Source organism: Sinohyriopsis cumingii, chromosome 9, assembly GCF_028554795.1.
Source record: "Sinohyriopsis cumingii isolate HCF-2022 chromosome 9, ASM2855479v2, whole genome shotgun sequence".
In the NCBI taxonomy this organism is placed as follows: Eukaryota; Metazoa; Mollusca; class Bivalvia; order Unionida; family Unionidae; genus Sinohyriopsis; species Sinohyriopsis cumingii.
The window spans coordinates 116649966-116672531 of NC_142969.1; the positions used below are offsets into that span (position 1 = coordinate 116649966).

The 22566-nt window shown below is 34.5% G+C and overlaps 1 protein-coding gene across 2 annotated transcripts in view; it reads left to right on the plus strand.

Annotated features, from left to right (window-relative positions):
• LOC149792524 (dynamin-binding protein-like) overlaps positions 1-22566 on the plus strand; it is a 115965-nt gene that overhangs the window by 80495 nt on the left and 12904 nt on the right. For both annotated transcript variants that reach the window (XM_089971150.1, XM_089971151.1), the window contains exons 12-17: positions 2625-2756; positions 6113-6253; positions 6804-6989; positions 10625-10810; positions 12992-13190; positions 13969-14315. In XM_089971150.1, the coding sequence (XP_089827276.1) occupies positions 2625-2756; positions 6113-6253; positions 6804-6989; positions 10625-10810; positions 12992-13190; positions 13969-14315 (1191 nt within the window). The remainder of the gene's footprint in view (positions 1-2624; positions 2757-6112; positions 6254-6803; positions 6990-10624; positions 10811-12991; positions 13191-13968; positions 14316-22566) is intronic.

Consider the following 22566-nt stretch of genomic DNA (forward strand, 5'->3'; position numbering starts at 1 on the left):
AGCACACAAAATCCCCATGGCTAGGTTAGGACTTGAAAGTCAGTGACAGTTATATAAGAGAAGAATGATGTACTTATAAACACTAAAGAAAGGTGCATATATATGTGCTTTGGTGCATTAACAAAATATAAAACTTGCAGAACATATCTCTCTCAAGCAGATTCAATTTATCATTCATCTTTATGTTGAGACCTTAAATGAGGAAAATTATCATTCATCATTATGTTGATGAGACCTTAAATGAGTAAATTTATCATTCATCTTTATGTTGATGAGACTTTAAATGAGTAAATTTATCATTCATCTTTATATTGAGGAGACCTTAAATGAGTGAATTTATCATTCATCATTATGTTGATGAGACCTTAAATGAGTAAATTTATTATTCATCTTTATATTGAGGAAACCTTAAATGAGTAAATTTATCATTCATCATTATGTTGATGAGACCTTAAATGAGTAAATTTATCATTCATCTTTATATTGAGGAGACCTTAAATGAGTAAATTTATCGTTCATCTTTATGTTGATGAGACCTTAAATGAGTAAATTTATCATTCATCTTTATGTTGAGGAGACCTTCAGTGAGTAAATTTATCATTCAACTTTATATTGAGGAGGCCTTAAATGAGTAAATTTATCATTGATCTTTATGTTGATGAGACATTAAATGAGTAAATTTATCATTCATCTTTATATTGAGGAGACCTTAAATGAGTGAATTTATCATTCATCATTATGTTGATGAGACCTTAAATGAGTAAATTTATTATTCATCTTTATATTGAGGAAACCTTAAATGAGTAAATTTATCATTCATCATTATGTTGATGAGACCTTAAATGAGTAAATTTATCATTCATCTTTATATTGAGGAGACCTTAAATGAGTAAATTATCATTCATCTTTATGTTGATGAGACTTTAAATGAGTAAATTTATCATTCATCTTTATGTTGAGGAGACCTTCAATGAGTAAATTTATCATTCAACTTTATATTGAGGAGACCTTAAATGAGTAAATTTATCATTGATCTTTATGTTGATGAGACCTTAAATGAGTACATTTATCATTCATCTTTATGTTGATGAGACCTTAAATGAGTAAATTTATCATTCATCTTTATGTTGAGGAGACCTTAAATGAGTTGATTTTCAGCATCCAGCATCATCATGCTGGGGAGTTATGTCCCCTGATGGACAACTATTGTAATTTTGGTTTCTTGGCACAAATTCTGCTGTTTGACGCCCTGCCATGCACATTGCAGCTCTGGTTTGTTGATGTTAAACTTACAGTACTGACATCCCGAAAAATTATCAGTATATTCATGCCATTAGCCAGAGCATATCATGTTACAAGATTGTGCAGTCAGCTGTCCATCAGTTTATCTCTCTTTTGCATACCTGTTTTGCTTTTCACACATTATACAGATTTTTTAACATGTACCTCCATTAAACTTTATGGACAGCTTGTGCTGGGATAATTAAGAAGCTATTTTTGTATTTGGAAAGGTCAAAGTAACTTAGCTTGAGTTCCAGTACATATATGATCACCAGTCTTAATGAATTGCTTGCATCTGGGGTAAGCATCTATTAATTTTGGAGTTGTCAAGGTCAATAGGACACAAGCAAGGGAAATAGGTTTGCAAAATGGGTTGAATTACAAACAGCATATCCATGCTAAATTTTGTGGATGGGTTGCTGTTGAAAAGGAGATTGGGGCAAAACACTTAAAGGTCAAGGTAACAGCAACCCAAAAATAGTAAGACAAATTTCCGCTTGATAATCTGTGTTCTATGCATCTTCTTTCACCAAATTTTATTGAATAGTATATCCTTGGGAGAAGAAAGGTATTGCTTTTGGGGTGACATCAAAATTTCAAGGCAACTGTAACCCTTAAATAAAATGTATTTCTGCATGTTAAGTTGAATTTAACACTACATACCTTTTGCAACCAGTTACTTTGAAAGACTCACATATTATTAAAAACAGGGCAGGTTTAAAAAGTGCTATTCATGGTACTCATGTAAATTTTTTTTGTGGCTTTTTATTTGGTTAAAATTGATGTGATAGAACCTTATCTTTAAACTCCCCATAATCAATATAACTAAGGACATACTGAGCTACTGTATATACTTACTTATAAGCCGAGTCAAACTGTCAGCAAGAAAGATCCTTATTGGACATAGCATAATGCACCTGCAGATCAGGGTCTCTGTTGTTTGTTGTACTGATTACTCCTAACTGACTACACAGACCTAAATCTGCTGGCACATTATGCAACAGCAGATCTGGGTCTGTGCAGTTTGCAGTTGGACTCTTCTCATAAGCAAGTATATACAGTAAGATGAACATGCATAACTAACATAGGTTGAGCTTTTTAAGACCCCCTAGCAACCATTTGACTCTCATAGCACCAGGAGAAAAATACCTTCCAACTAAAATTATCAGCCAAACTGCCTGAAGATTCATGTGAACCAGGTGAGTGATCTCAGATCCACTTGGGTATCTTTAATGTGTATTTGATAAGGCAACAATGAAAGAACAAAGAAGATAAATTGAAATTGGAAAATTTGAAAATTACCATTGACCACTCTCTAGTAATGTGGGTCTCTTGTTTTGCAGGAGAACTTGAGCTGTCAAGAAAGTTTTGTTGCTGATCTAGATGACTTCTATATGGAAAAGAGAGTATGTCAGGAGGTTCAACAGTATCAAAAGGTCTTCAACTACCTCAAAGATCAAATCTTCACAGACTTTGTAAGTATGTCAGGAGGTTCAACAGTACCAGAAGGTCTTCAGCTACCTCAAAGATCAAATCTTCACAGACTTTGTAAGTATGTCAGGAGGTTCAACAGTATCAAAAGGTCTTCAACTACCTCAAAGATCAAATCTTCACAGACTTTGTAAGTATGTCAGGAGGTTCAACAGTACCAGAAGGTCTTCAGCTACCTCAAAGATCAAATCTTCACAGACTTTGTAAGTATGTCAGGAGGTTCAACAGTATCAAAAGGTCTTCAACTACCTCAAAGATCAAATCTTCACAGACTTTGTAAGTATGTCAGGAGGTTCAACAGTACCAGAAGGTCTTCAGCTACCTCAAAGATCAAATCTTCACAGACTTTGTAAGTATGTCAGGAGGTTCAACAGTATCAAAAGGTCTTCAGCTACCTCAAAGATCAAATCTTCACAGACTTTGTAAGTATGTCAGGAGGTTCAACAGTATCAAAAGGTCTTCAGCTACCTCAAAGATCAAATCTTCACAGACTTTGTAAGTATGTCAGGAGGTTCAACAGTATCAAAAGGTCTTCAACTACCTCAAAGATCAAATCTTCACAGACTTTGTAAGTATGTCAGGAGGTTCAACAGTATCAAAAGGTCTTCAACTGCCTCAAAGATCAAATCTTCACAGACTTTGTAAGTATGTCAGGAGGTTCAACAGTATCAAAAGGTCTTCAACTACCTCAAAGATCAAATCTTCACAGACTTTGTAAGTATGTCAGGAGGTTCAACAGTACCAAATGGTCTTCAGCTACCTCAAAGATCAAATCTTCACAGACTTTGTAAGTATGTCAGGAGGTTCAACAGTATCAAAAGGTCTTCAACTACCTCAAAGAACAAATCTTTACAGACTTTGTAAGTGAACAGCAGTCGACAAAAAAAACATTTTCACATAGCGATACTCTTTTAATGGGGGAAGACAGATAGACTTTAGTAATTAACTATTAAAACAAAATATTATATCATTTTAACATTTCCCTGTTTGAATAACTTTTAAGTATTTATTTCATTTTAACATTTCCCGAATTCTAAAAGATCATCCTTCCTCATTACTTGTACAGATTCCTTAGTTGCATGTATTAATGGATGTTTTATATGAACATGGATTTTGTCCTCTGCAGCAATTTGAATGAGAAATGCCTAGGATGATAACTTTATCAGTCTGTCCAAAAGTTTTATGAAGATAAGTAAGCTCCCGGTTAGTGCGTAATCCATTTTCCAATCCTGTTGAATCATGAAAAGTGAGCAGGAGAAAACAGTCATATATAATCTTGGTACTAATACACACACAAATACAAAAAATGTTGAACAAGTCAGCTATATTTTTTTATTTACCCAAATCCCTGGCCTTTTGTTCCACATGATAAAATCATGTAAATGTCTATTGCATTTTGTTGTAAATTTGTTGAAATTCTTGTCAAAGCTCTTATCTTTTTAAATTATGGTTTCTACATGCTTTGTATCCGCTAAACTTCTGAAAGCATAAAACATCATAAATTTTGACAAATATAGAAATGAAATCAATCCATCCATCTATCCAACCAATCAATCCCTTTTATGCCGGAAGTAATGCTATATCAATGAAATTTAGGGAACAACAAGTAGTTTACGAATTTTGAACATGTGAAAGATAACAGTCATCTTAAAATTTGAAGTATTGAATTTTATATCCATTATCAGCATTTCTTATGATTCAGGTTTGTTAGGTTTTGTGAAAAAGAAGTTTAAACAAGTGTGTGCATGGGGGAAGGGAGCTGCCCATTCATGGAAATATTGGCAAAAGGCCCCCAAACTGACACATTTATTCTCTATAGCAATTGTAAACATGGTAAAATGTGCCTAATTGCTTAGAGGGAAAAGTATATTAAGGTTAGAAAGACATTTGAACCAGTTAAATTGTATACAAAAAAGAGAGACTGTTAAAAATGCGTAAATTCCAGCAGTGTATATAAATTAAGAATGCTTGATAATATTTCATTTAACATCTGATTTTCCATATCTTTAAGGGCTTGTATTGAATTGTATGCCAGTGAACAGATTGATAGCACTCTGATATTGATTCTATGGTGAGATGTTTGACTCAGGTCTTTAGTTACACTGGCTTATAAGCATTTTTACACAACCAAGTATGAATGGATTTTTATCAGACTCAGCATGTGGATATAGTTGATGATGCCACTTTACAAAATTTGTGGGTTTTTCCCAAAAAATATATTCTGAATTTAACCAAAATTAGGAAAAAATTTGTTTCCAGTTGGCAGACCATCCCAGTTTTTCATTTGTCAACCCAAGCACTTTTTACCCCTGTATAAAAAATAAACAAATTTAAAAACAAAAATAGTATTTCCAAAATTTATTTGTGCATCTAATTGAGCTGGTTTAACCAATTACTTGAAGCACTTAGTACATTATTATTATTATTATTATTATTATTATTATTATTATTATTATTATTGTTGTTGTTATTGTTGTTGTTATTATTATTGTTGTTGTTATTATTGTTGTTATTATTATTATTATTATTATTATTATTATTTAAAACAAAGCATATCTACCTACCCTAATTTTAAAACCAGATCAATAGGAAAGACATTTTTTGTGGCCTTAGCATGTGTCATCTTATACAAGTTCAGTGATCTATTTGTGACATCAGGTTGATGGTCAAAGAATTGTTTTGAACTTAAAGGTATCTTTTTGTTACTGGATCTGGTATGTTGGCATTTCGCTATAATGTCAGAGACAGTTTCAGTACTTAGCAGTTAAAAAGGGCAAATATCCAATAGAAACACACTTTTCTTCAAATCCTGGAAATTTACTTAAACCATTAGAGCATCAGTTTCCTTTTAGGGATTGATGCTGCATTTATGTCAGTCTTTGGAACTTTTTTGGACTGTACTTTTTTTCACATCCTTTGTTTTCAAACTTATAAATAAATCACTTGATATATGCCCATGAAATTCAAAACAAATATCTATATACTATACCTATGTAGATAACCCTATGCAGTTGAAAAAAATTTGGAAAGTATTTAAATTTTATGGACTTCTTAGACTGTTTATGGCAAAAAGACAACCGATATCACTTTCAAGACAGCGACAGCAGCATGAACAATATCATCAGTTTCTGTTTAAGTTTTTGAAAATCACAAAACTTGTGGTCTTCTGCATATGTTACTGTAGTCATCAGAAAATTTTGAAGCTGATGTGCTAGGATCAGATTTGCCTGATTTAGTGCTAGATCCTAAGGAAGAGACATTGCGTTCTGGAGAACCACTGTTGTTGCATTGAGCACATACTTGTACAAACACAAACATAGTTTTTTTCTCTGCTTTACAGAAGAGTCAGGTGAGTGACCTTGTAGTTTCACCATTGACTCAGCTGTCTCAGTCATTTGTTGGTCCCATCAAGGTCATTCAAAAGAGGTATGACAAGTTGCTGGATTATGACAACATGAGCAGAAGATACAAGGATGAAAAGGTTGGTACTACTGTCTGGTGAAAAGTTGATGTAATTTCTTGAAAACTGGTACCATGATGGTTAAGTATTCTGACATTTTATATACACTTTCATCTCAGTGAGATTATAAAATCTGGCATCCTTCAATGAACAAACTCTTCTGTCCAGGAAGAAGACATGTTTATACAAATGCATTTCATTTCTTTTTTGAAACAAAAATTTTATTCAGATTAAGTACTAAAGTAGTCAAACATTACTCTTTATTTTGCATTTACTAAAAATATGTACATATAATTTTAATTGGTAGTATGGTTTGGAACTATTTTGTTTATTTAAATGACAAGTTAACTGGTGGTTGGATGTACTGTGGATGCTGAGTATTCCAGTTTGAAATGGGGGAAAACTTAAGTTTGAATTTTCTGCTTTAATAGAAAAAACAAATATTTATATAAAAGTTGAGTGTGTAAAGGTTTATTCAGTTCAAGTAAAAATTATCTTGCCAATGGAAAGTCGACTTTTAGTGATTTTCAAACTGTTTAACATATTTAAATTTGTATTTTTTAATTTTAAGGCAACAGATAAGGCTGTGCAGGCTGCAAAGAATGATTATGAAGCCCTCAACGCTCAGCTATTAGACGAGCTACCCAAACTGTACAAGCTAGCCTTCCAACTATTCCAAGACTGTATAGCTGCTTTTGTCCATGCCCAGCAAGAATTTCAGGACAAGAACCTGAAACAGATGTACTCGGTCATGGATGTAAGCAGTCATTTTTCATTGTCATTTGCATCTTTGAGTCATGTCTTTTAGCCCACCCATCGGTCAGGCATGTGAGAATATGTTTTGACCTGGTATATGCCTGCACTACTGTCGGACATTTGAACTGTCACAGGCATCTTACCTTGTTAGTCTTTACTCGGGTTTCAAGTCATTATACAGCTGTCCAGTTTGCTATTATAAATGTCCTTTTGCTTTCTGTTTCCATCTCTTAGATGTACATGTGCCATTTGACACTCCTAAGGGTGTAACCATTTCATGTGGGGGGGGGGTCACTGCCTCAGATTTTCTTCCAAAGGAGGGTAACTTTTCTAATTGTGTTATTTGAAGAAGAAATTTTTTTCTAAGCTAATATAATGCATAGATTGAGTTATTTTGTCTACAAATCAGAGCAAGACTATTTTCCCAGCTGGAAAGTTTTTCCCAGAAAATGCATATGAACCATTCCCCCCACCTTCCACGAAATGGTCAGACCCTAAGATAGCTGGGTCATAAAAGGTTGAGTTGCTAGTTAGTCACTAATTTTGAAACGTAACTATTCTTTATGTTGTTGGGGTGGAAGGGTTTGCATGTGCAAGCAAATTTTATATTCCTATTTTTCCTGTACATTAATTGCAGAACCATACCATTGTTTGATTATAATCAGGATTGTGATTACCATATATACTCACATATAGGCCTCTCATAAGAAAATTCCTGGCAACATCTCTGCATCCAGACAGGAAAAGACAGACAACTTGTTGTTCCCTTATATATCTGTACCACACTACTCTGATACATTCCTGGAGTTTCCAATGTGGAGGTTAATTCATGAGATGACAATACAGTTGCATTCTTTGGGTTGGAAGTGGGGAGGTTTTACTCCTTCCCATTCTTCAACCTTTTCATACTGTTTTGGATTTGCTTGGAGATTGTTATTCATATATATGACAGTCCAGTGGACATAAGTCCCCTCATATGGCCATGTGTGGTCTTAGGATATCAGGGGTAGAAAAAGTTTGAAAATCCATGCTTGCCCCTTTGCAACCAGCTTAGACAAACTGGTTGTGCAGAAACTTTTTCTGGTCACCCTATAAATTACTGTGATTGTCTCTTAAATTGCAAAAATCAAAAGTATTCATCGACTTTTTGGTTATGTAGATATGGCTTCACAGTTTTTATAAAGTATGTTTGCAAAATCAGTTTATCCACATTAAATATTTCCAGTAAAAATGAATAATCCGCAATAAATCAAATGTTTCTTTAAATGTCTAATCAGATTAGAAACTTCATTTTTTCAATAAATGATAACAAAAGTTTATGATACAATCAGTATTAGGAGTGTATGACTCCATAAATGCTTTTGGAGCACAAGGAACTCAAACGTCGATATACAAATCAAATTTCAAAGAGCTACAATAGACGTAATTTTGGCTGTCTATAAATTATTAATTTTCCTGTATATATACAATTTTTAAAGTATGATGGTCAAAGTTTTCATCAAACATTTTCAGGCTTTTTTTCCTGATATGACTATTAAGTTTATGACTAATAAAAAAAATGATTTTCACCATAAAAAGTTTTTTTGTTTCATTTACTACCATTTTCTTTTATATTTTATATGTTATTGAACTTCACATAATCCTGTGGTACTATTTTTCATCTTTAGCTGAGTGGGTGTATCTTGTAAAGTTAGCAAATCTGTTTTTGTAGGTTAAAATATCTCTCTGTAATAGTTTCAAAAATAAAAAAAGAAAGGCAGCTATAATTAAAACAGTGTAAGTATTTATCACTATGATGTATCTGTATGGAATTATGATGGAGTAATTGCCCTTTGAAGTCATCTCTATCTGAGTACTAAAATAAAAGTGCTCTGCATTGATTGAAAACAACTATAAGAAGGATTAATGCACATGTTAGTATGAAATCTTAGTAAACATTAACACCTTGCATAAATAACAACTGGGAGACCCATAGGTTGCCCATACATACAGTTTTTCATCATAGTGATTAAAGCGGATATAAACAATAGCCAGGAGGATAAACAGCTGATTAATGTCAGATGCTATAATTATGTTACCTACAATCAAACAGCTGATTAATGTCAGATGTTATAATTATGTTACCTACAATCAAACAGCTGATTAATGTCAGATGCTATAATTATGTTACCTACAATCAAACAGCTGATTAATGTCAGATGTTATAATTATGTTACCTACAATCAAACAGCTGATTAATGTCAGATGCTATAATTATGTTGCCTACAGTCAAACAGATGATTAATGTCAGATGCTATAATTATGTTACCTACAATCAAACAGCTGAATAAAGTCAGATGTTATAATTATGTTACCTACAATCAAACAGTGTTAGATTGCTCAGTTGAAATGAGTTGACTTCACACATGCCTGCTGCAAACAACAATGATCCTGATATTCTGTGGCATAATGTGCCGACAGATCAGGGTCTGTGTTGTTTGTTCTTCTTATTAATCCCATCAAACTGCACTCACCTAGATCTGCCAGTGCATTATGCAATGGCAGATCAGGGTCTGTGCAGTTTGTAGTTGGATTCAACTTACAAGTGAGTGTATATGGTACTTATTCTACCCACTTCACTTGGTTTGATACAAAAGACAATTAACAGGTTTGCTTTTAATTGACTGTAACATTGCAGTACATACTTCCACAAGATACAGATAAAAACACTGTTGGCACTTACTTAGGCTGTTATGGAAACACTTTCAAGCATCACTTTGGCTGTGACAATTAATTGACACTTTTCGTGTTTGAGTAGAAGGGGGTATATTGCATTTATGATGATTACACTGAAACCAAATTTAAAGATAAAACTGATACATTAATTTCACTTGACAAGACTTACTTAATTTGTCTTTATTTCTTAATGTGTTGTCACAAATAGGCATTTGAGGTCATTTAATATACACTAAAGTGGGTGGTATTATAGAAATGTAGACAGATGTAGCTCTACAATGATACCAGATAATTTGGACACTCTAGTTGCACTAAAATACTGAGGGGAAAACATAATTTTTTTTAACCCGATTGTTTGCCACCAAAATTCGCCTGTGGTCGGAATCCGAAACTGTTTTTGGACTTTTTGGCCTCAGATCTAAGGTAGACTGGTCTGAACTGCACACAGACAGGCGAACCTTTGCAAAAAGTAGGTTATCATGAGTGTTTTGAGAGAAAAATGGTCTCAATACAAAAAAAGAGAGTCTGTTAAGCAAAAAAAAAAAAAAGGATTCCAACTTTTACCCTTCTGCTCATGCACAAGTGAAATAACCAATGACAAAATGACATTTCTAACACAACTAGGCATTAGATTCACCAGAAATCTCTTGGAAGTCGATGCATTAGGATGTATTCAGAAAAAGCCCCCAAAATGTGTTTCCTACTTGCATTTCAGGTTAAAATGACAAAAACCTCCAAGGGTTAATGAGTTAATACTATTATGCAAAAGCTGTCATCTGGAGTCAGATTCTATTCTGTAGAAATGTGTCATTGTGGATGCAACAACCACTACTAATGCATTACAGTCAACATGTAATCAGTTTATACAGCAGTGCAGTAACAAAATTGGCCAATATGACCAGTATTTTCTGTCCATTGTAGATCAAGATATTGACAGAAGAGAGTGTGATTGAGACCTTCAGCATCAAGCACACAACAGTTGTAGACAGATTGGCCATTCTCAGCTTCATGCCAAAGAACTTCAGTCCCCGTGTGGCAGACCTCAAACAAGACACCAAGAAATCCAAACGACTTTCACTGGATCCACAAATGACCAAAGTTCCTTCTGTAAGTAGCATCTTACTTTTTCAGGGTAACAAATACTTGCTATAAAATCTAGAAATAATCATCTGGTAATATAGTGAACTGTATGCAGCAAACGATATTTTGATTGTTTAAAAAAAACAAATGCTGTGAATTCACACATTTTTGCTATAGGATACTTGATTTGCCACTACCTGGTACTGAGTATCCATGTTTCCTTTTTAGTGGTATACTTAATTTGCCAGCACAAAATATCTTTATGTTTGTATGTGATAGATGGTTGGAATTTTGTTGTACTTCACTACCATAATATTTAGGATTTTATTATTTCATTCTTAAAGTTATTATTTGTCCTTAAAATGTTTGCATCCTCTGCCAATATTATAAAGGCATATCTAGGCCCACATAGAAAATATATGTAGGGTACTTAAGAACACTTCAGTTTTCCCATCCACTGAGGTGGATAGAATTTCACATCTGTTCATTCATTTGGTTTAAAAATACACCCAGGGTCTTGATTTCATTAAGGATGAAAACAATAAAGATATGTCTGAAAGTCAATAAACATTTAGACTATGCTTGTTGCAGTTTGAGTCTTAAGCACTTACATTATATGGCTAATAGTGAACCAAGTCTGCCATTTAAATTATAAGGCCACTGGGTAATAGTGAACCAAGTCTGCCATTTAAATTATAAGGCCACTGGGTAATAGTGAACCAAGTCTGCCATTTAAATTATAAGGCCAATGGGTAATAGTGAACCAAGTCTGCCATTTAAATTATAAGGCCACTGGGTAATAGTGAACCAAATCTGCCATTTAAATGATAAGACCACTGGGTAATAGTGAACCAAATCTGCCATTTAAATTATAAGGCCACTGGGTAATAGTGAACCAAATCTGCCATTTAAATTATAAGGCCACTGGGTAATAGTGAACCAAATCTGCCATTTAAATTATAAGACCACTGGGCAATAAATAGTGAATCAAGTCTGCAAGTTTTCATGGATGCTGCTAACAATGAACTTGAAAAGCCAAGAAATAATGATCCATATGTGGGAACGATAGAACCCCTTCTGTAGGAACAGTAGGACCCCTTCTGTGGGAACAATAGGACCCCCTCTTTGAGAACAGTAGGACCCCTTCTTTGGGTACAGTAGGAACCCATCTTTGAGAACAGTAGGACCCCTTCACCAATCAATGAATTTAAGCACCAAACAAAATGTATTATTTTCAAGAAACTAAAAAAATAGACAACAAGGCAATAAGTGAATGAATGTTGCTAAAGACTGAGTTTAATATTAATGTGTAAAATTTTATTTTAATTTTAATGTGTAAAATTTTATTTTAATTTTGATGTGTACAATTTTATTTTAATTTTAATGTGTAAAATTTTATTGCTACTGTCTTAGATTAGAAGTTATAATGACAGTATTAAAGTTTGAATAAGAAATCATTGTTATTGTACTAAAATGGTGTTCAATGGATGTCTTTACTGGCTAAATTTTATATATCTCAACTTTGCATGAAATATAAATACAAAAAGCATTGAGATGGCCTATTATCATTTAATGCTAATTTCCTTAAGCCATAAATAATAAAATAATAAACATGTAAAAGGTAAATCATTCATTTGTTTAGCTAATTGCCAAAAATTTGCAATAATGATAGCTGATGATATGGTGCTTTTTCGCCCAGCCTTACTATTCAATGTGTATTTTATCAAATGTTTCAATCAGTCACTGAATGCATGCATGTGATCAACAAGTCATTGTATCCTCTTTTGGCATCCATGATTCTGATATCAAACTATTTTATTCTCAAATTATGGATCCCTGTTTTAACATATTTCAGATTTATACATTTGCAGTATTTCTCCCATGATGAGACCAGGGGACCAGTCTAACTTTCAGAAATAGATATCCTTAGTAAATATTTGCAGAATATTGTAAAATGGAGGTGGGGTTATTGTCAAGGATGGGCCTAGCATTGGATAAAGATGGTATTTGTTTGCTACACTGTGTTTAAAACTAAATACAGTTAAAGCTTCAAACATTCAAACTGTTGAGGGCCCATGATTTTTCCTTGAGTTGCCAGACATTTAAAGTTTTCCAAGTCACAATCAAGAGAATTCTGTACATCATCCTAGTTATAGGCTTTATTCAAATCATTGAGTTATCAAACTTTTATTGTACACTTCCTAACAGATGGAGGTTGCTCCACAGAATGAAGGACAGAGATGCCATGTCCTAGAAAGGCATATACCAGCTAAAGTATTCAAGGTCACTCAGACTTATACAGCCCTTGATTTGATGGACGTTTCTCTTTTTGAAGGAGATCTAGTCGGGGTATTAAAAGAACAGGACCCTATGGGAAACAAAGAACGCTGGTTTGTGGATAATGGAGGTAAGATCTTTGTTCAGTGTGGTTGCTGGCAACACATGTTACAGTGTTAATTGTGCAACCCACCATCACATAAGAAATCCCGAGAAAACCAAGCCCACTCATAATGTTATTTTCAGTTAATTTTGAAAATATCAAAATAGGATAGAAAATATTCAAGTTATAATGAATTGAATTTATAATTGTTATATAGCAGAACTACTTTAGTTGTCTGCCATCAAGTCAAGCATGTGGCCTGCAACATTTCACACATAGCTGTACAGTCTTTGTGGAATGCCAAATAAACAGCGTCTTGACTGACTAACAGCTGGAGGTAGGAGGATGATTTGGTTTGGTTTAGTGTTTTATGGTGCAACAGCATAAGTAGGTTGTATAGTGGTGAGGCAATTGGAGTAAAATGCATTGTCCAAGGAGACACCATTGTAGCCAACCTGGACTGATTCAATGGTAGGATTCAGTAGGAGAACGTATTGGGCCTATATACCTGTGACTGCCCAGTCGGGGTGTTAGAGATTCGTCATTTACTCCGTTATTACTTTAGCATTACAATTTCATTCTTTACCTGAGCTGTGAAGCTCTAGGAATGATGGCAAAGATTGGACAATATTATGATCAGATATTTTGCTATTAAATAATAAATGGAATGATTACAAACAATTTTAAGAATTATCATTTTTGTTAAGTAAACAAATAAGACAACCTAAAGTACACAGAATTTGATGAAATTATCTAGAATTTAAGACCTGCGGTACCAACTACCATGTTATATATTCTTTGACAGCTACCAAAGGTTTTGCACCAAAGAAAATATTTTCAAGCTACCAACCCTCCCCTACTCAAAGTAGAATGCCATCAGCTACAGGAAGTGCTCAAGTAACTCTCCAGCCATCATCTGGGATTGTTCATTATTCTTCACAGTCCTCTCCAAAAGGAGGGAGCAATCAGTATGTTGCAGGACAGTTTGTGACACATTCACCAGGTGGTAGAGCTGGCAGCATATTACAGGATGTAAAAGAGATGGACATGGACTTTGCATTGGATGAAGATATGTGTCCTGCTTTGCCAGAAGAACAGACAGATTCGCAGGATCAGCTCACATTGACAGCTCCAGCACATGAGGATGATGAGGTATATTTTAATGAAACTAGCAAATTATTTAAACTAATTGACTTATTCTTTATGCTGAACATATCAGTTGGCTGTATTATTACTACAGGGTATCAAGGTTACACTGTATATCTACTTTTTTAGTAGAGGTGATTCTGGAAAGGGTTATAATATAATAAATTATGATAATACATTATATATTGGGGGCCCCTAGTGGCCAAGTGGTCAAAAGCACTCAGCGTTACAGATCATTGCCATCTTACCTCTGTCTGCGTGGGTTTGAGTCTCAGGTTCAGCCAGTGTGGGTATGTAAGAAAGCTTGCCAGTAGGTTCTTGTGTGTCAGTTGTTCTTTCAGAGGTTTTGTCGGGTTCTTCCTCCACGATTTATACTGGCCACAATGTATAGCCTACCTTGTGCTGAAAAATGGTGTTAAACCCTACTACAACATTATATATTCAGGGTAGCACAGTAATCTCCCCTGAGGCCCTTGTCAGGACTAATATGACACAATAAAGCAATCATGTACAAAAATTATCAGATGTGGCAATGAACAATTAATGCATCACTGTGGTAAGATATAGATGTTTCAGATGTGAGGGCTGTATTTTAATTTGTCTAATAGCTTGCATGATGCATCTCAACTTGACATCACATACTGTCTCTATACTATTACTTGTGACTTGAAACTTGGAGGAGTTGGAATTTTAGGGCACCAAAGTTTGAATGGTTTTTTTTAACTTCATATTCCCTTTAAAGATACAAGTGGATTCGGCATTCATGCAGTAAACAAACACCTGTGAGTAACTTGCCTTTGAAGCTAGAGGGAAATACATTAAAATTTACATCAAATTATGTGGGGCAAATATTGAGTTAAGGAAAAAAATCTTTTTTCCTCAGCTGTGTATTTATTAAAGATCAACTATTCATTTCACTAGAACATGGAAACAAAAGAGGTTTTTATTTTCCCTGCCATATTTTGTAGAGGGAGGTTGAGGGATAAGGTGTTATATCTAGTCCATCATTCACATTGGTCTGTACGTAACTAATTTTGTTTCCACTCAATAACTTTTGAAGTTATTATTGGATTATGACTAAAGTTGACAGACAGGTCTTATATTAGATTGATTAAGATTCATTTTCACCCTTTTTCATAAAATATTTCCAGATGGAAAGAAGTCACTGCATTTTGCAGCAGTACTCTTTAAATTTAATGGCACTAATTGCATTGTAAATGTAGGTGGCTCAGCGGTTAGCATGCTTGACTCATACCCACAGGGTGTGGGATTGACTCATACCCACAGGGTGTGGGATTGAATCCTACCATCAGATCGGCCTGGGTTGGGTACCGAGGTGTGTCATTTAATCTAATTACTAAATAATGTACTTGTATTGCTGTGCCATTAAAACACCAGATCAATAACAGCACTGTAGATGTATCATATATAATGTGGATGTAATATGTATCATTTACTATACTTTAATTCTCTCATGCATTCAGAAGATTGTATTATCACATTTCCTGTAGAACAGTCATTAATACTAATAAGTGACATAAGTTTTTATGAGCTGCATTATTGATGTCATATCTTTTCACTCTGTTGCATTTATTTCTTAAAGTTTGCATGTATTGAAATGGCACAATATTCCCACTGTAATTTATTGCTTTTTGTTCACTTATATTTAAATGTGGCAGAGCACTTTTATCATAATATTTTACCTTTATATTTGTGGAACATATTGTAGGAATGACTTTGCAGATAACTTAAGTTATTTCTGTGTATCATTTTTCGTGGATTTGTGAAAAATGTGGCCTTTTATAGATACAAAAATTCATGGATATGACTGCCACATTAGCTTTTAGCTGTACTGGCCACGAACCAGAAGAGCTTATGGGATGGTCTCTTCTACATCAGCACAAGTTTATTATCATGACTTCTCCTACTTGGAGGATTTCTGTGCAGACAAATTTATCCCATGGTCTTGTTGGTCCTAAAAAGAAAATGGTCCTGCTTGGATATCTAATATGACTACTACAGCAGCCACCTTAAAAATCTTGGTGTCGCTACTTCTCCTGAATGAATGAATGGCCATATCAGTATGGTAACCACAGTAGCCATCTTGAAAATAATTTTATTGTTACTCCTCCTACATGGAAGGTCATATTTACTAAAAGACTTATTGTCTAGTCTAGTTAATCCTAAATAAATATGGTGCCGATCTGATGTCCAAAATAACTACCATGGCAGCCATTTTGAAAAACTCATTATCGCAACCCCTCCTCATAGAAACTCAGATTGATGTGGGGTTTCACTAAAAGACTTCAAATGATGTTTGTATTTGCTTTTCCCTGAAGGAAAATGGTACCAATCTGATGTCCAGCATGTCTAACACAGCAGCTGATTTGAAAATCTTGATATCGCTGAAGAATGACAGTGATGATTTCAAAACTCAGCAATTAAAAGGGATAAATTGTCTTAGCTTGAATTCCTGGAAATTCATTTTGCCCGGTAGAGCATCAGTCTCTTCAAGGGACTCTTGTTTGAAAATTTGGAGAACTTTTCATTGGGTTTAAAATCTGTTGTTCAAAGCAATTACAAAATCCATAAAAATTGGTAATAGTAACTTGTGTGACAAAAATCCATTCATCGTTATTATTATTTGATTAATTAATACCCGTTATAAAGCACAGCCATTTATAGATAGTAAAATGCATTCTGTGCATGTGTTTATAAATTCATATATCAGTATACACATATATTAATCTTTATTGATTGCTGTTAATTCTATTACGGCTACAGTTGCCAGGTGTAAGTATGATCCCTATATCCTCCATTGTATGATTATTAAACTTGCACAAGCTGAAACCTGTCTGTTAAGGGATCTAAGGGATCATCAGATTTTATCCTTTATGGACAATTTGCATTTATATAGATGTGAAATATAAGTATGTCAATATTAAGTGAAATTAAAAGGGTTTGTGAATATTGTCCTTTATGGGGAGTTGTCCATAATACAGATGTATCCATTAAGACAGGTTTCAATGTAACATGGGTAGAAAAAATCATTGCCCAGTAGCCCAGGACAAAATGTTTTTTTATAACTCAAGCAATGAAGTGACTCAGAGTCAGAGACATGAAGGACAACCAGCTTTTGATGTTAAAGGTTTCAGATAACTTTGTTGCCATGATGCAAAATAAAATAAAAATGTCCTGTCTGCATCAAATTAAAAATTAAAGTAGGAACTTTGGCCTTCATTTGTACATTATTTTCTAAAGTTTGAAATGTTGAATTTTCACTTTTAAGTTTTTTAAATGGACAACCAGATGTTTTTGCAGGACAACAATACTTTTCAATTAGTTTGTCAACTTTGATTTTTGAACATTTTTCTGCTTCTGCTGTAATTATATGTTACTTAGCTAGTTAATAAACTTTTTCAATGACTTTAAGGGGTTTGAACTGCATGGGTTCAAGTCTCGCGCTTGGCCAATGTGGGTATGTGAGAAAGCTTGCCAGTAGCTTCTCATGGGTCGGTGGTTCTTCCCAGGGTTTTTCCGGGTTCTTCCTCCACCATTAATACTGGCCGCCATGCATAGCCTATCATGTGCTGAAAAATGGCATTAAACCCAACAACAACAACAACAAGGGGTTTGAAATAATAAATTTCAAAATTTGAAGAATTAAACAATATTCAAAATCATGGAAGTCCTGGCTTCCACTTTTTTTTAATATCCCCAACATTTGTTTATCATTTTGTTTCCATTCAACAATTTATGAAAGTCATTATGGAATGAAACCTAATTTAGTAGGAGTCTTTATATTAAGAAGACTAAAGTCACTTGGATTTCACCATATCTTTAAGTAAGACCAATCCGGTGGCCTGATTGATTAGAGTGTCTGCCTCCAGTGCAGGGGCCCCGAGTAGCTGAGTGGTCTACAGCGCTCTCAGTTATGGATCACTGCCATCTCACCTCTGTCTGCGCTGGTTCGAGTCTTGGATTCAGCCAATGCGGGTATGTGATAAAGCTTGCCAGTAGCTTCTCATGGGTCGATGGTTCTTTCCAGGTCTTCCCGGGTTCTTCCTCCACCATTAATACTGGCCACTATGTATAGCCTATCGTGTGCTGATAAATGGCGTTAAACCCCACAACAACAGCAACAAGCCTCCAATGCAGGAGGTTGTGGGTTTGATCCCCGGTCAAGTCATACCAAATACTTATAGAAATGGTACTAGCATCTGCCTCGCCAGGTGCTCAGCATTAGGAGGTTAGTGTTAGGACCATTTGGCCTTGTGTCAGGATAATGTGACTGGGTGGGACATGATGCTACATGTCTGCAGCATGATGCCCCAGTACTAGACATCACTATAAACTGTCACACTGCAGACAAAGTAGCGATTTGACTAAATTTGTTAAAGCTATGTTAAAAATCCAAATCATACACCATTTTAACATGAATCTTTACTTAGTTGTGGCCATTTTTTGAATTATAAGTTTGTCCTTATAGAATTAACACATCGTCGGTTAGACCACATTATCAACCACAACTGTGTCATGTGAACACATTTCTAGTTTGTAAATAAACTACTGATGCTACTCAGATTTACATATCACCATATTGATAGTGGAAAAAACCAACTTATATTGTAACAACCTTGCTTCTTATATAGCCTCACATATCATGAAGCTATTTTCAAATCCTGACAAACATCTCATTTATATATACAGACACTGTTTAGTAGTAATTTCATTTATTGCTTTTTCCAATCCCTGCTCGTTAGGGTTATATTATGACTATGATTGACTATAATAATAATAATAATAATAATAATCTGCCAATAAATTATTTAATTTTTTTTTGGTAACATTTTGTATTTCATTTTTTTAGGCATTATGTACTATACCCCCTCATTTATTGCACTCTGATAACCTGAAGACCCAATTATAATGTGGAGGCATGTGTGGTCCCATGTTTAGCTGTACTGGTCACAGACCAGAGGAGCTTATGAGATGGTCCATTGTCAGTTGTTTGACATATATCCATCCATTAGAATAAGTTTGTTACTCCTACTCCCACTGAGCTACTTTGAGGATTGCTTCCCACATAGTCACCGCAAGATCTAGTTGATCCTAAATGAAAATCTTGCTGTTTAGACATCCAGTATGGCCATCACGGCAACCATCTTGAAGAGCTTGTTTATATTATTCCTTTATTGATGATCATATCAATGTGGTGCTTTCACTAAAAGACTTATGATGCCTAGTTGGTTCTAAATGAAAATGTTGCCAATCTGATATCCAATATGGCCACCATGGCAACCATCTTAAAAATCTTGTTATTGCAGTTCCTCCTGAACTGAAAGTCATATCGCCATAGGGTTTTCACTGGAAAAACTCCTTATGATGCCCTGTTAACATGGATGTTTCACTGGAGGTTTTCTAATAATGTCTTGCTGGTCCTACATGAAAATTGTGCCAGTTAGATGTTCATTATGGTCACCGTGGCAACTATCTTGAAAATCTTGTTGTTGCTACTTACTCCTTCTGAATGGATGGTCATGTCAACATGGAGTTTTCACCAGAAGACTATATAGCTGGTCCTAAATGAAAATGGTGGTGATATAGTATCCAGTATGGCCACTACAGCAGGCATCTTGAAAATCTTATTATTGCCACTTTCTCTGAACATGGGGTTTACATCACTTCCTCTGAACATGGGGTTTACATCACTTTCTCTGAACATGGGGTTTACATCAGAAGACTAATGATGATATTTAGTTGGTCAAAAGAGTGCTGATCCAACCTCAAATATGACTGCTACAATAAACATACATGCATTTAAGATCTTGTCAGATATTCTTCTGAATGAATGTTCATATGAACTTCGGGTTTTCACCAAAACTCATATAACGGTCTCTAGTTTGTCCCTAATGAAAACAGTGGCATTCTTACATACGGTATGGCTGCCATAATGGCAAATTTGAAAATCTTTTTGTTCAGGAATATTAGAGATGGTTTCAATACTTAACAGTTTAAGAAAAGAAATGGTCTTATCTTGAATTCCTGAAAAAGGCTGATAATTGCTTAACATGCAAACAAAGTCTCATCACTACTGCTAAATGAAAGCTGGATATAGTGCAGATTTTATCATTGGAACTGCCAGTTAACCTTTCAGTCAGTTTGTGGTAGACATGAATACGTGGTTGATTTTTTAATCTTTTATGAAACCTAATCAGGGGGCTAAATTTGATATTTTGATAGCTGTAATGATATGGGGTTTTGTACTTTGACTAGCGAATTTAAAGCCTGTCTGGGTTGAATTTATAGTTAAAATCTTTGGCTTATGCAATTTTCGATCTGATAATTTCAGTGTTTACATTTTTGATTGTTCTTGCATTATTTGTTAATTGCCCCCATCACATTTTATTGTCTATGCAGCAAGAACTGGAATTTACCAAGTTCTAATAATAGTAAAAGCGATTTAACCATCCTTTTGGTGAATTAACCTCAAAAAAAAAATGCTCTATATTCTTATTTACATAAATATTTATTTGAAATCAAAATTTTCTTACTTGAAAACTTGGTGTTGATTGATGTAGAACTTCTAAGCATATGATGAAAATTTCATGAAAAATAGACATGTGCTGAAGTTTGAAAATTGTTTACTAGGTTATATAGTGAAATACATCATTTTCCCCTCATTGATCTTATGTCCAACAATAACATATTGAGTTCAGATGTGATTATGTCAACATTCACACCTATCTGGGTGATTTGATTGGTCACTTCGAATCTCTTTTATGTAATAGTTGATTGACAGCTGTTGCCAAGAGGTCAGCTGGTGCCAGCACTATAAACAGATTAACCAAGGATAGCAGACAATCAGTTCTTGACCTTATTGTTATGTAATCAATGAGTAACAATTCTGCGATAATTTGTCTAAAGCTCTTGTTTATAAATTAGATGTACATTTATTTTAGGAACAAATTTTAACTCATAAATTTTAGAAAGGTAATATGGGAGTTTGTACAAGAATAAAACATATATTTGAGTTTGGCTCACAATCACCATTTTGGCTATTAAAATGTGAGGAAAATTCAGTTTCATGTAGGATCACAGGTCCACAGACTGCATATATAATTCTGTATATTTTGATCATGTTGCAGAGCCAGAAAATGCACATCACTAAAATTTGCAAATGAAACTTATTGCACACAAGATCCTTTTATTTTATATAATCTCCAATGTGTGGTTACAGTATCATATAAACTTTCCTGTTTTCTTGCACACGGATCACCTGTATATAACTTGAGTGATCATTTCTCACCCTCCTTTGCTTACAATGTGCAGCAATCCTATAGCATATCATATTAAATCTGTGAATAGCCAATACCCTTAACTGCAGTTTGCATAGACCCTGATCTGCTATAATGTAGCATGCCATCAGATCTACGTCTTTCCACGAATTTTACTCAAAGTTTTAACTACCTTAATCTAGCGGGTACTGTGGAAGAACAGATCAGGATCTATGCAGTTTACAGCTAATGTGCATTATACACAGATGAATATATTACCTGTATTTATTTTTTTATTCCTGTCATCTTCCATAGACTAGAAAAAACTAACATAATTAATCTCTGTTTTATACTTGCCAACAGAAGTTGTCAGATTTGCAATAGTTACAGTTTGCTGACTTGTAAGGAGATATGTTAGTAACAGTTTACAAACTTATAAGCAGATGTCATTATGATTAGTCAATTCAAAATGTATCCATACTTTTGTTTTCTAGTCAGAGACATTATCATTCACATAATCAGAACTTGTTACATGTATTCTTGTTGTCGAAGAGATGACTTTTAATTTGTCCATAGCTCTGCACCATAGGGCAGTGCTGTTCAACCTTTTTGACACCATGGGCCACTGAAAAATATTTTTCTTGAAGCCGAGGACCGCAGCAGAAAACTCTAAAGCAACAACTGTATAGCTGCTCGAGCTCTGGCGGGCCATTTCAAATCAGCCAGCGAGCCGCATGCAGCCCATGAGCTGCGGGTTGGACAGCACTGCCCTGGGGTTTGAATAGGCCAGATATAGTCTCCTACATGTATGAGAGATGCATGTGGAAGAATGGTTGAGAATAATTGAGTTCATGACAAAAATGAGATCATTTGAATCACATATTTTTTATTTTTCCTATAGGCCTAGTATGTTCTCATACAAGGTCTTAACTTAATGCACTTTGACCGATGAAAATGCAAAAAAAAGTCAGATGTGCCGT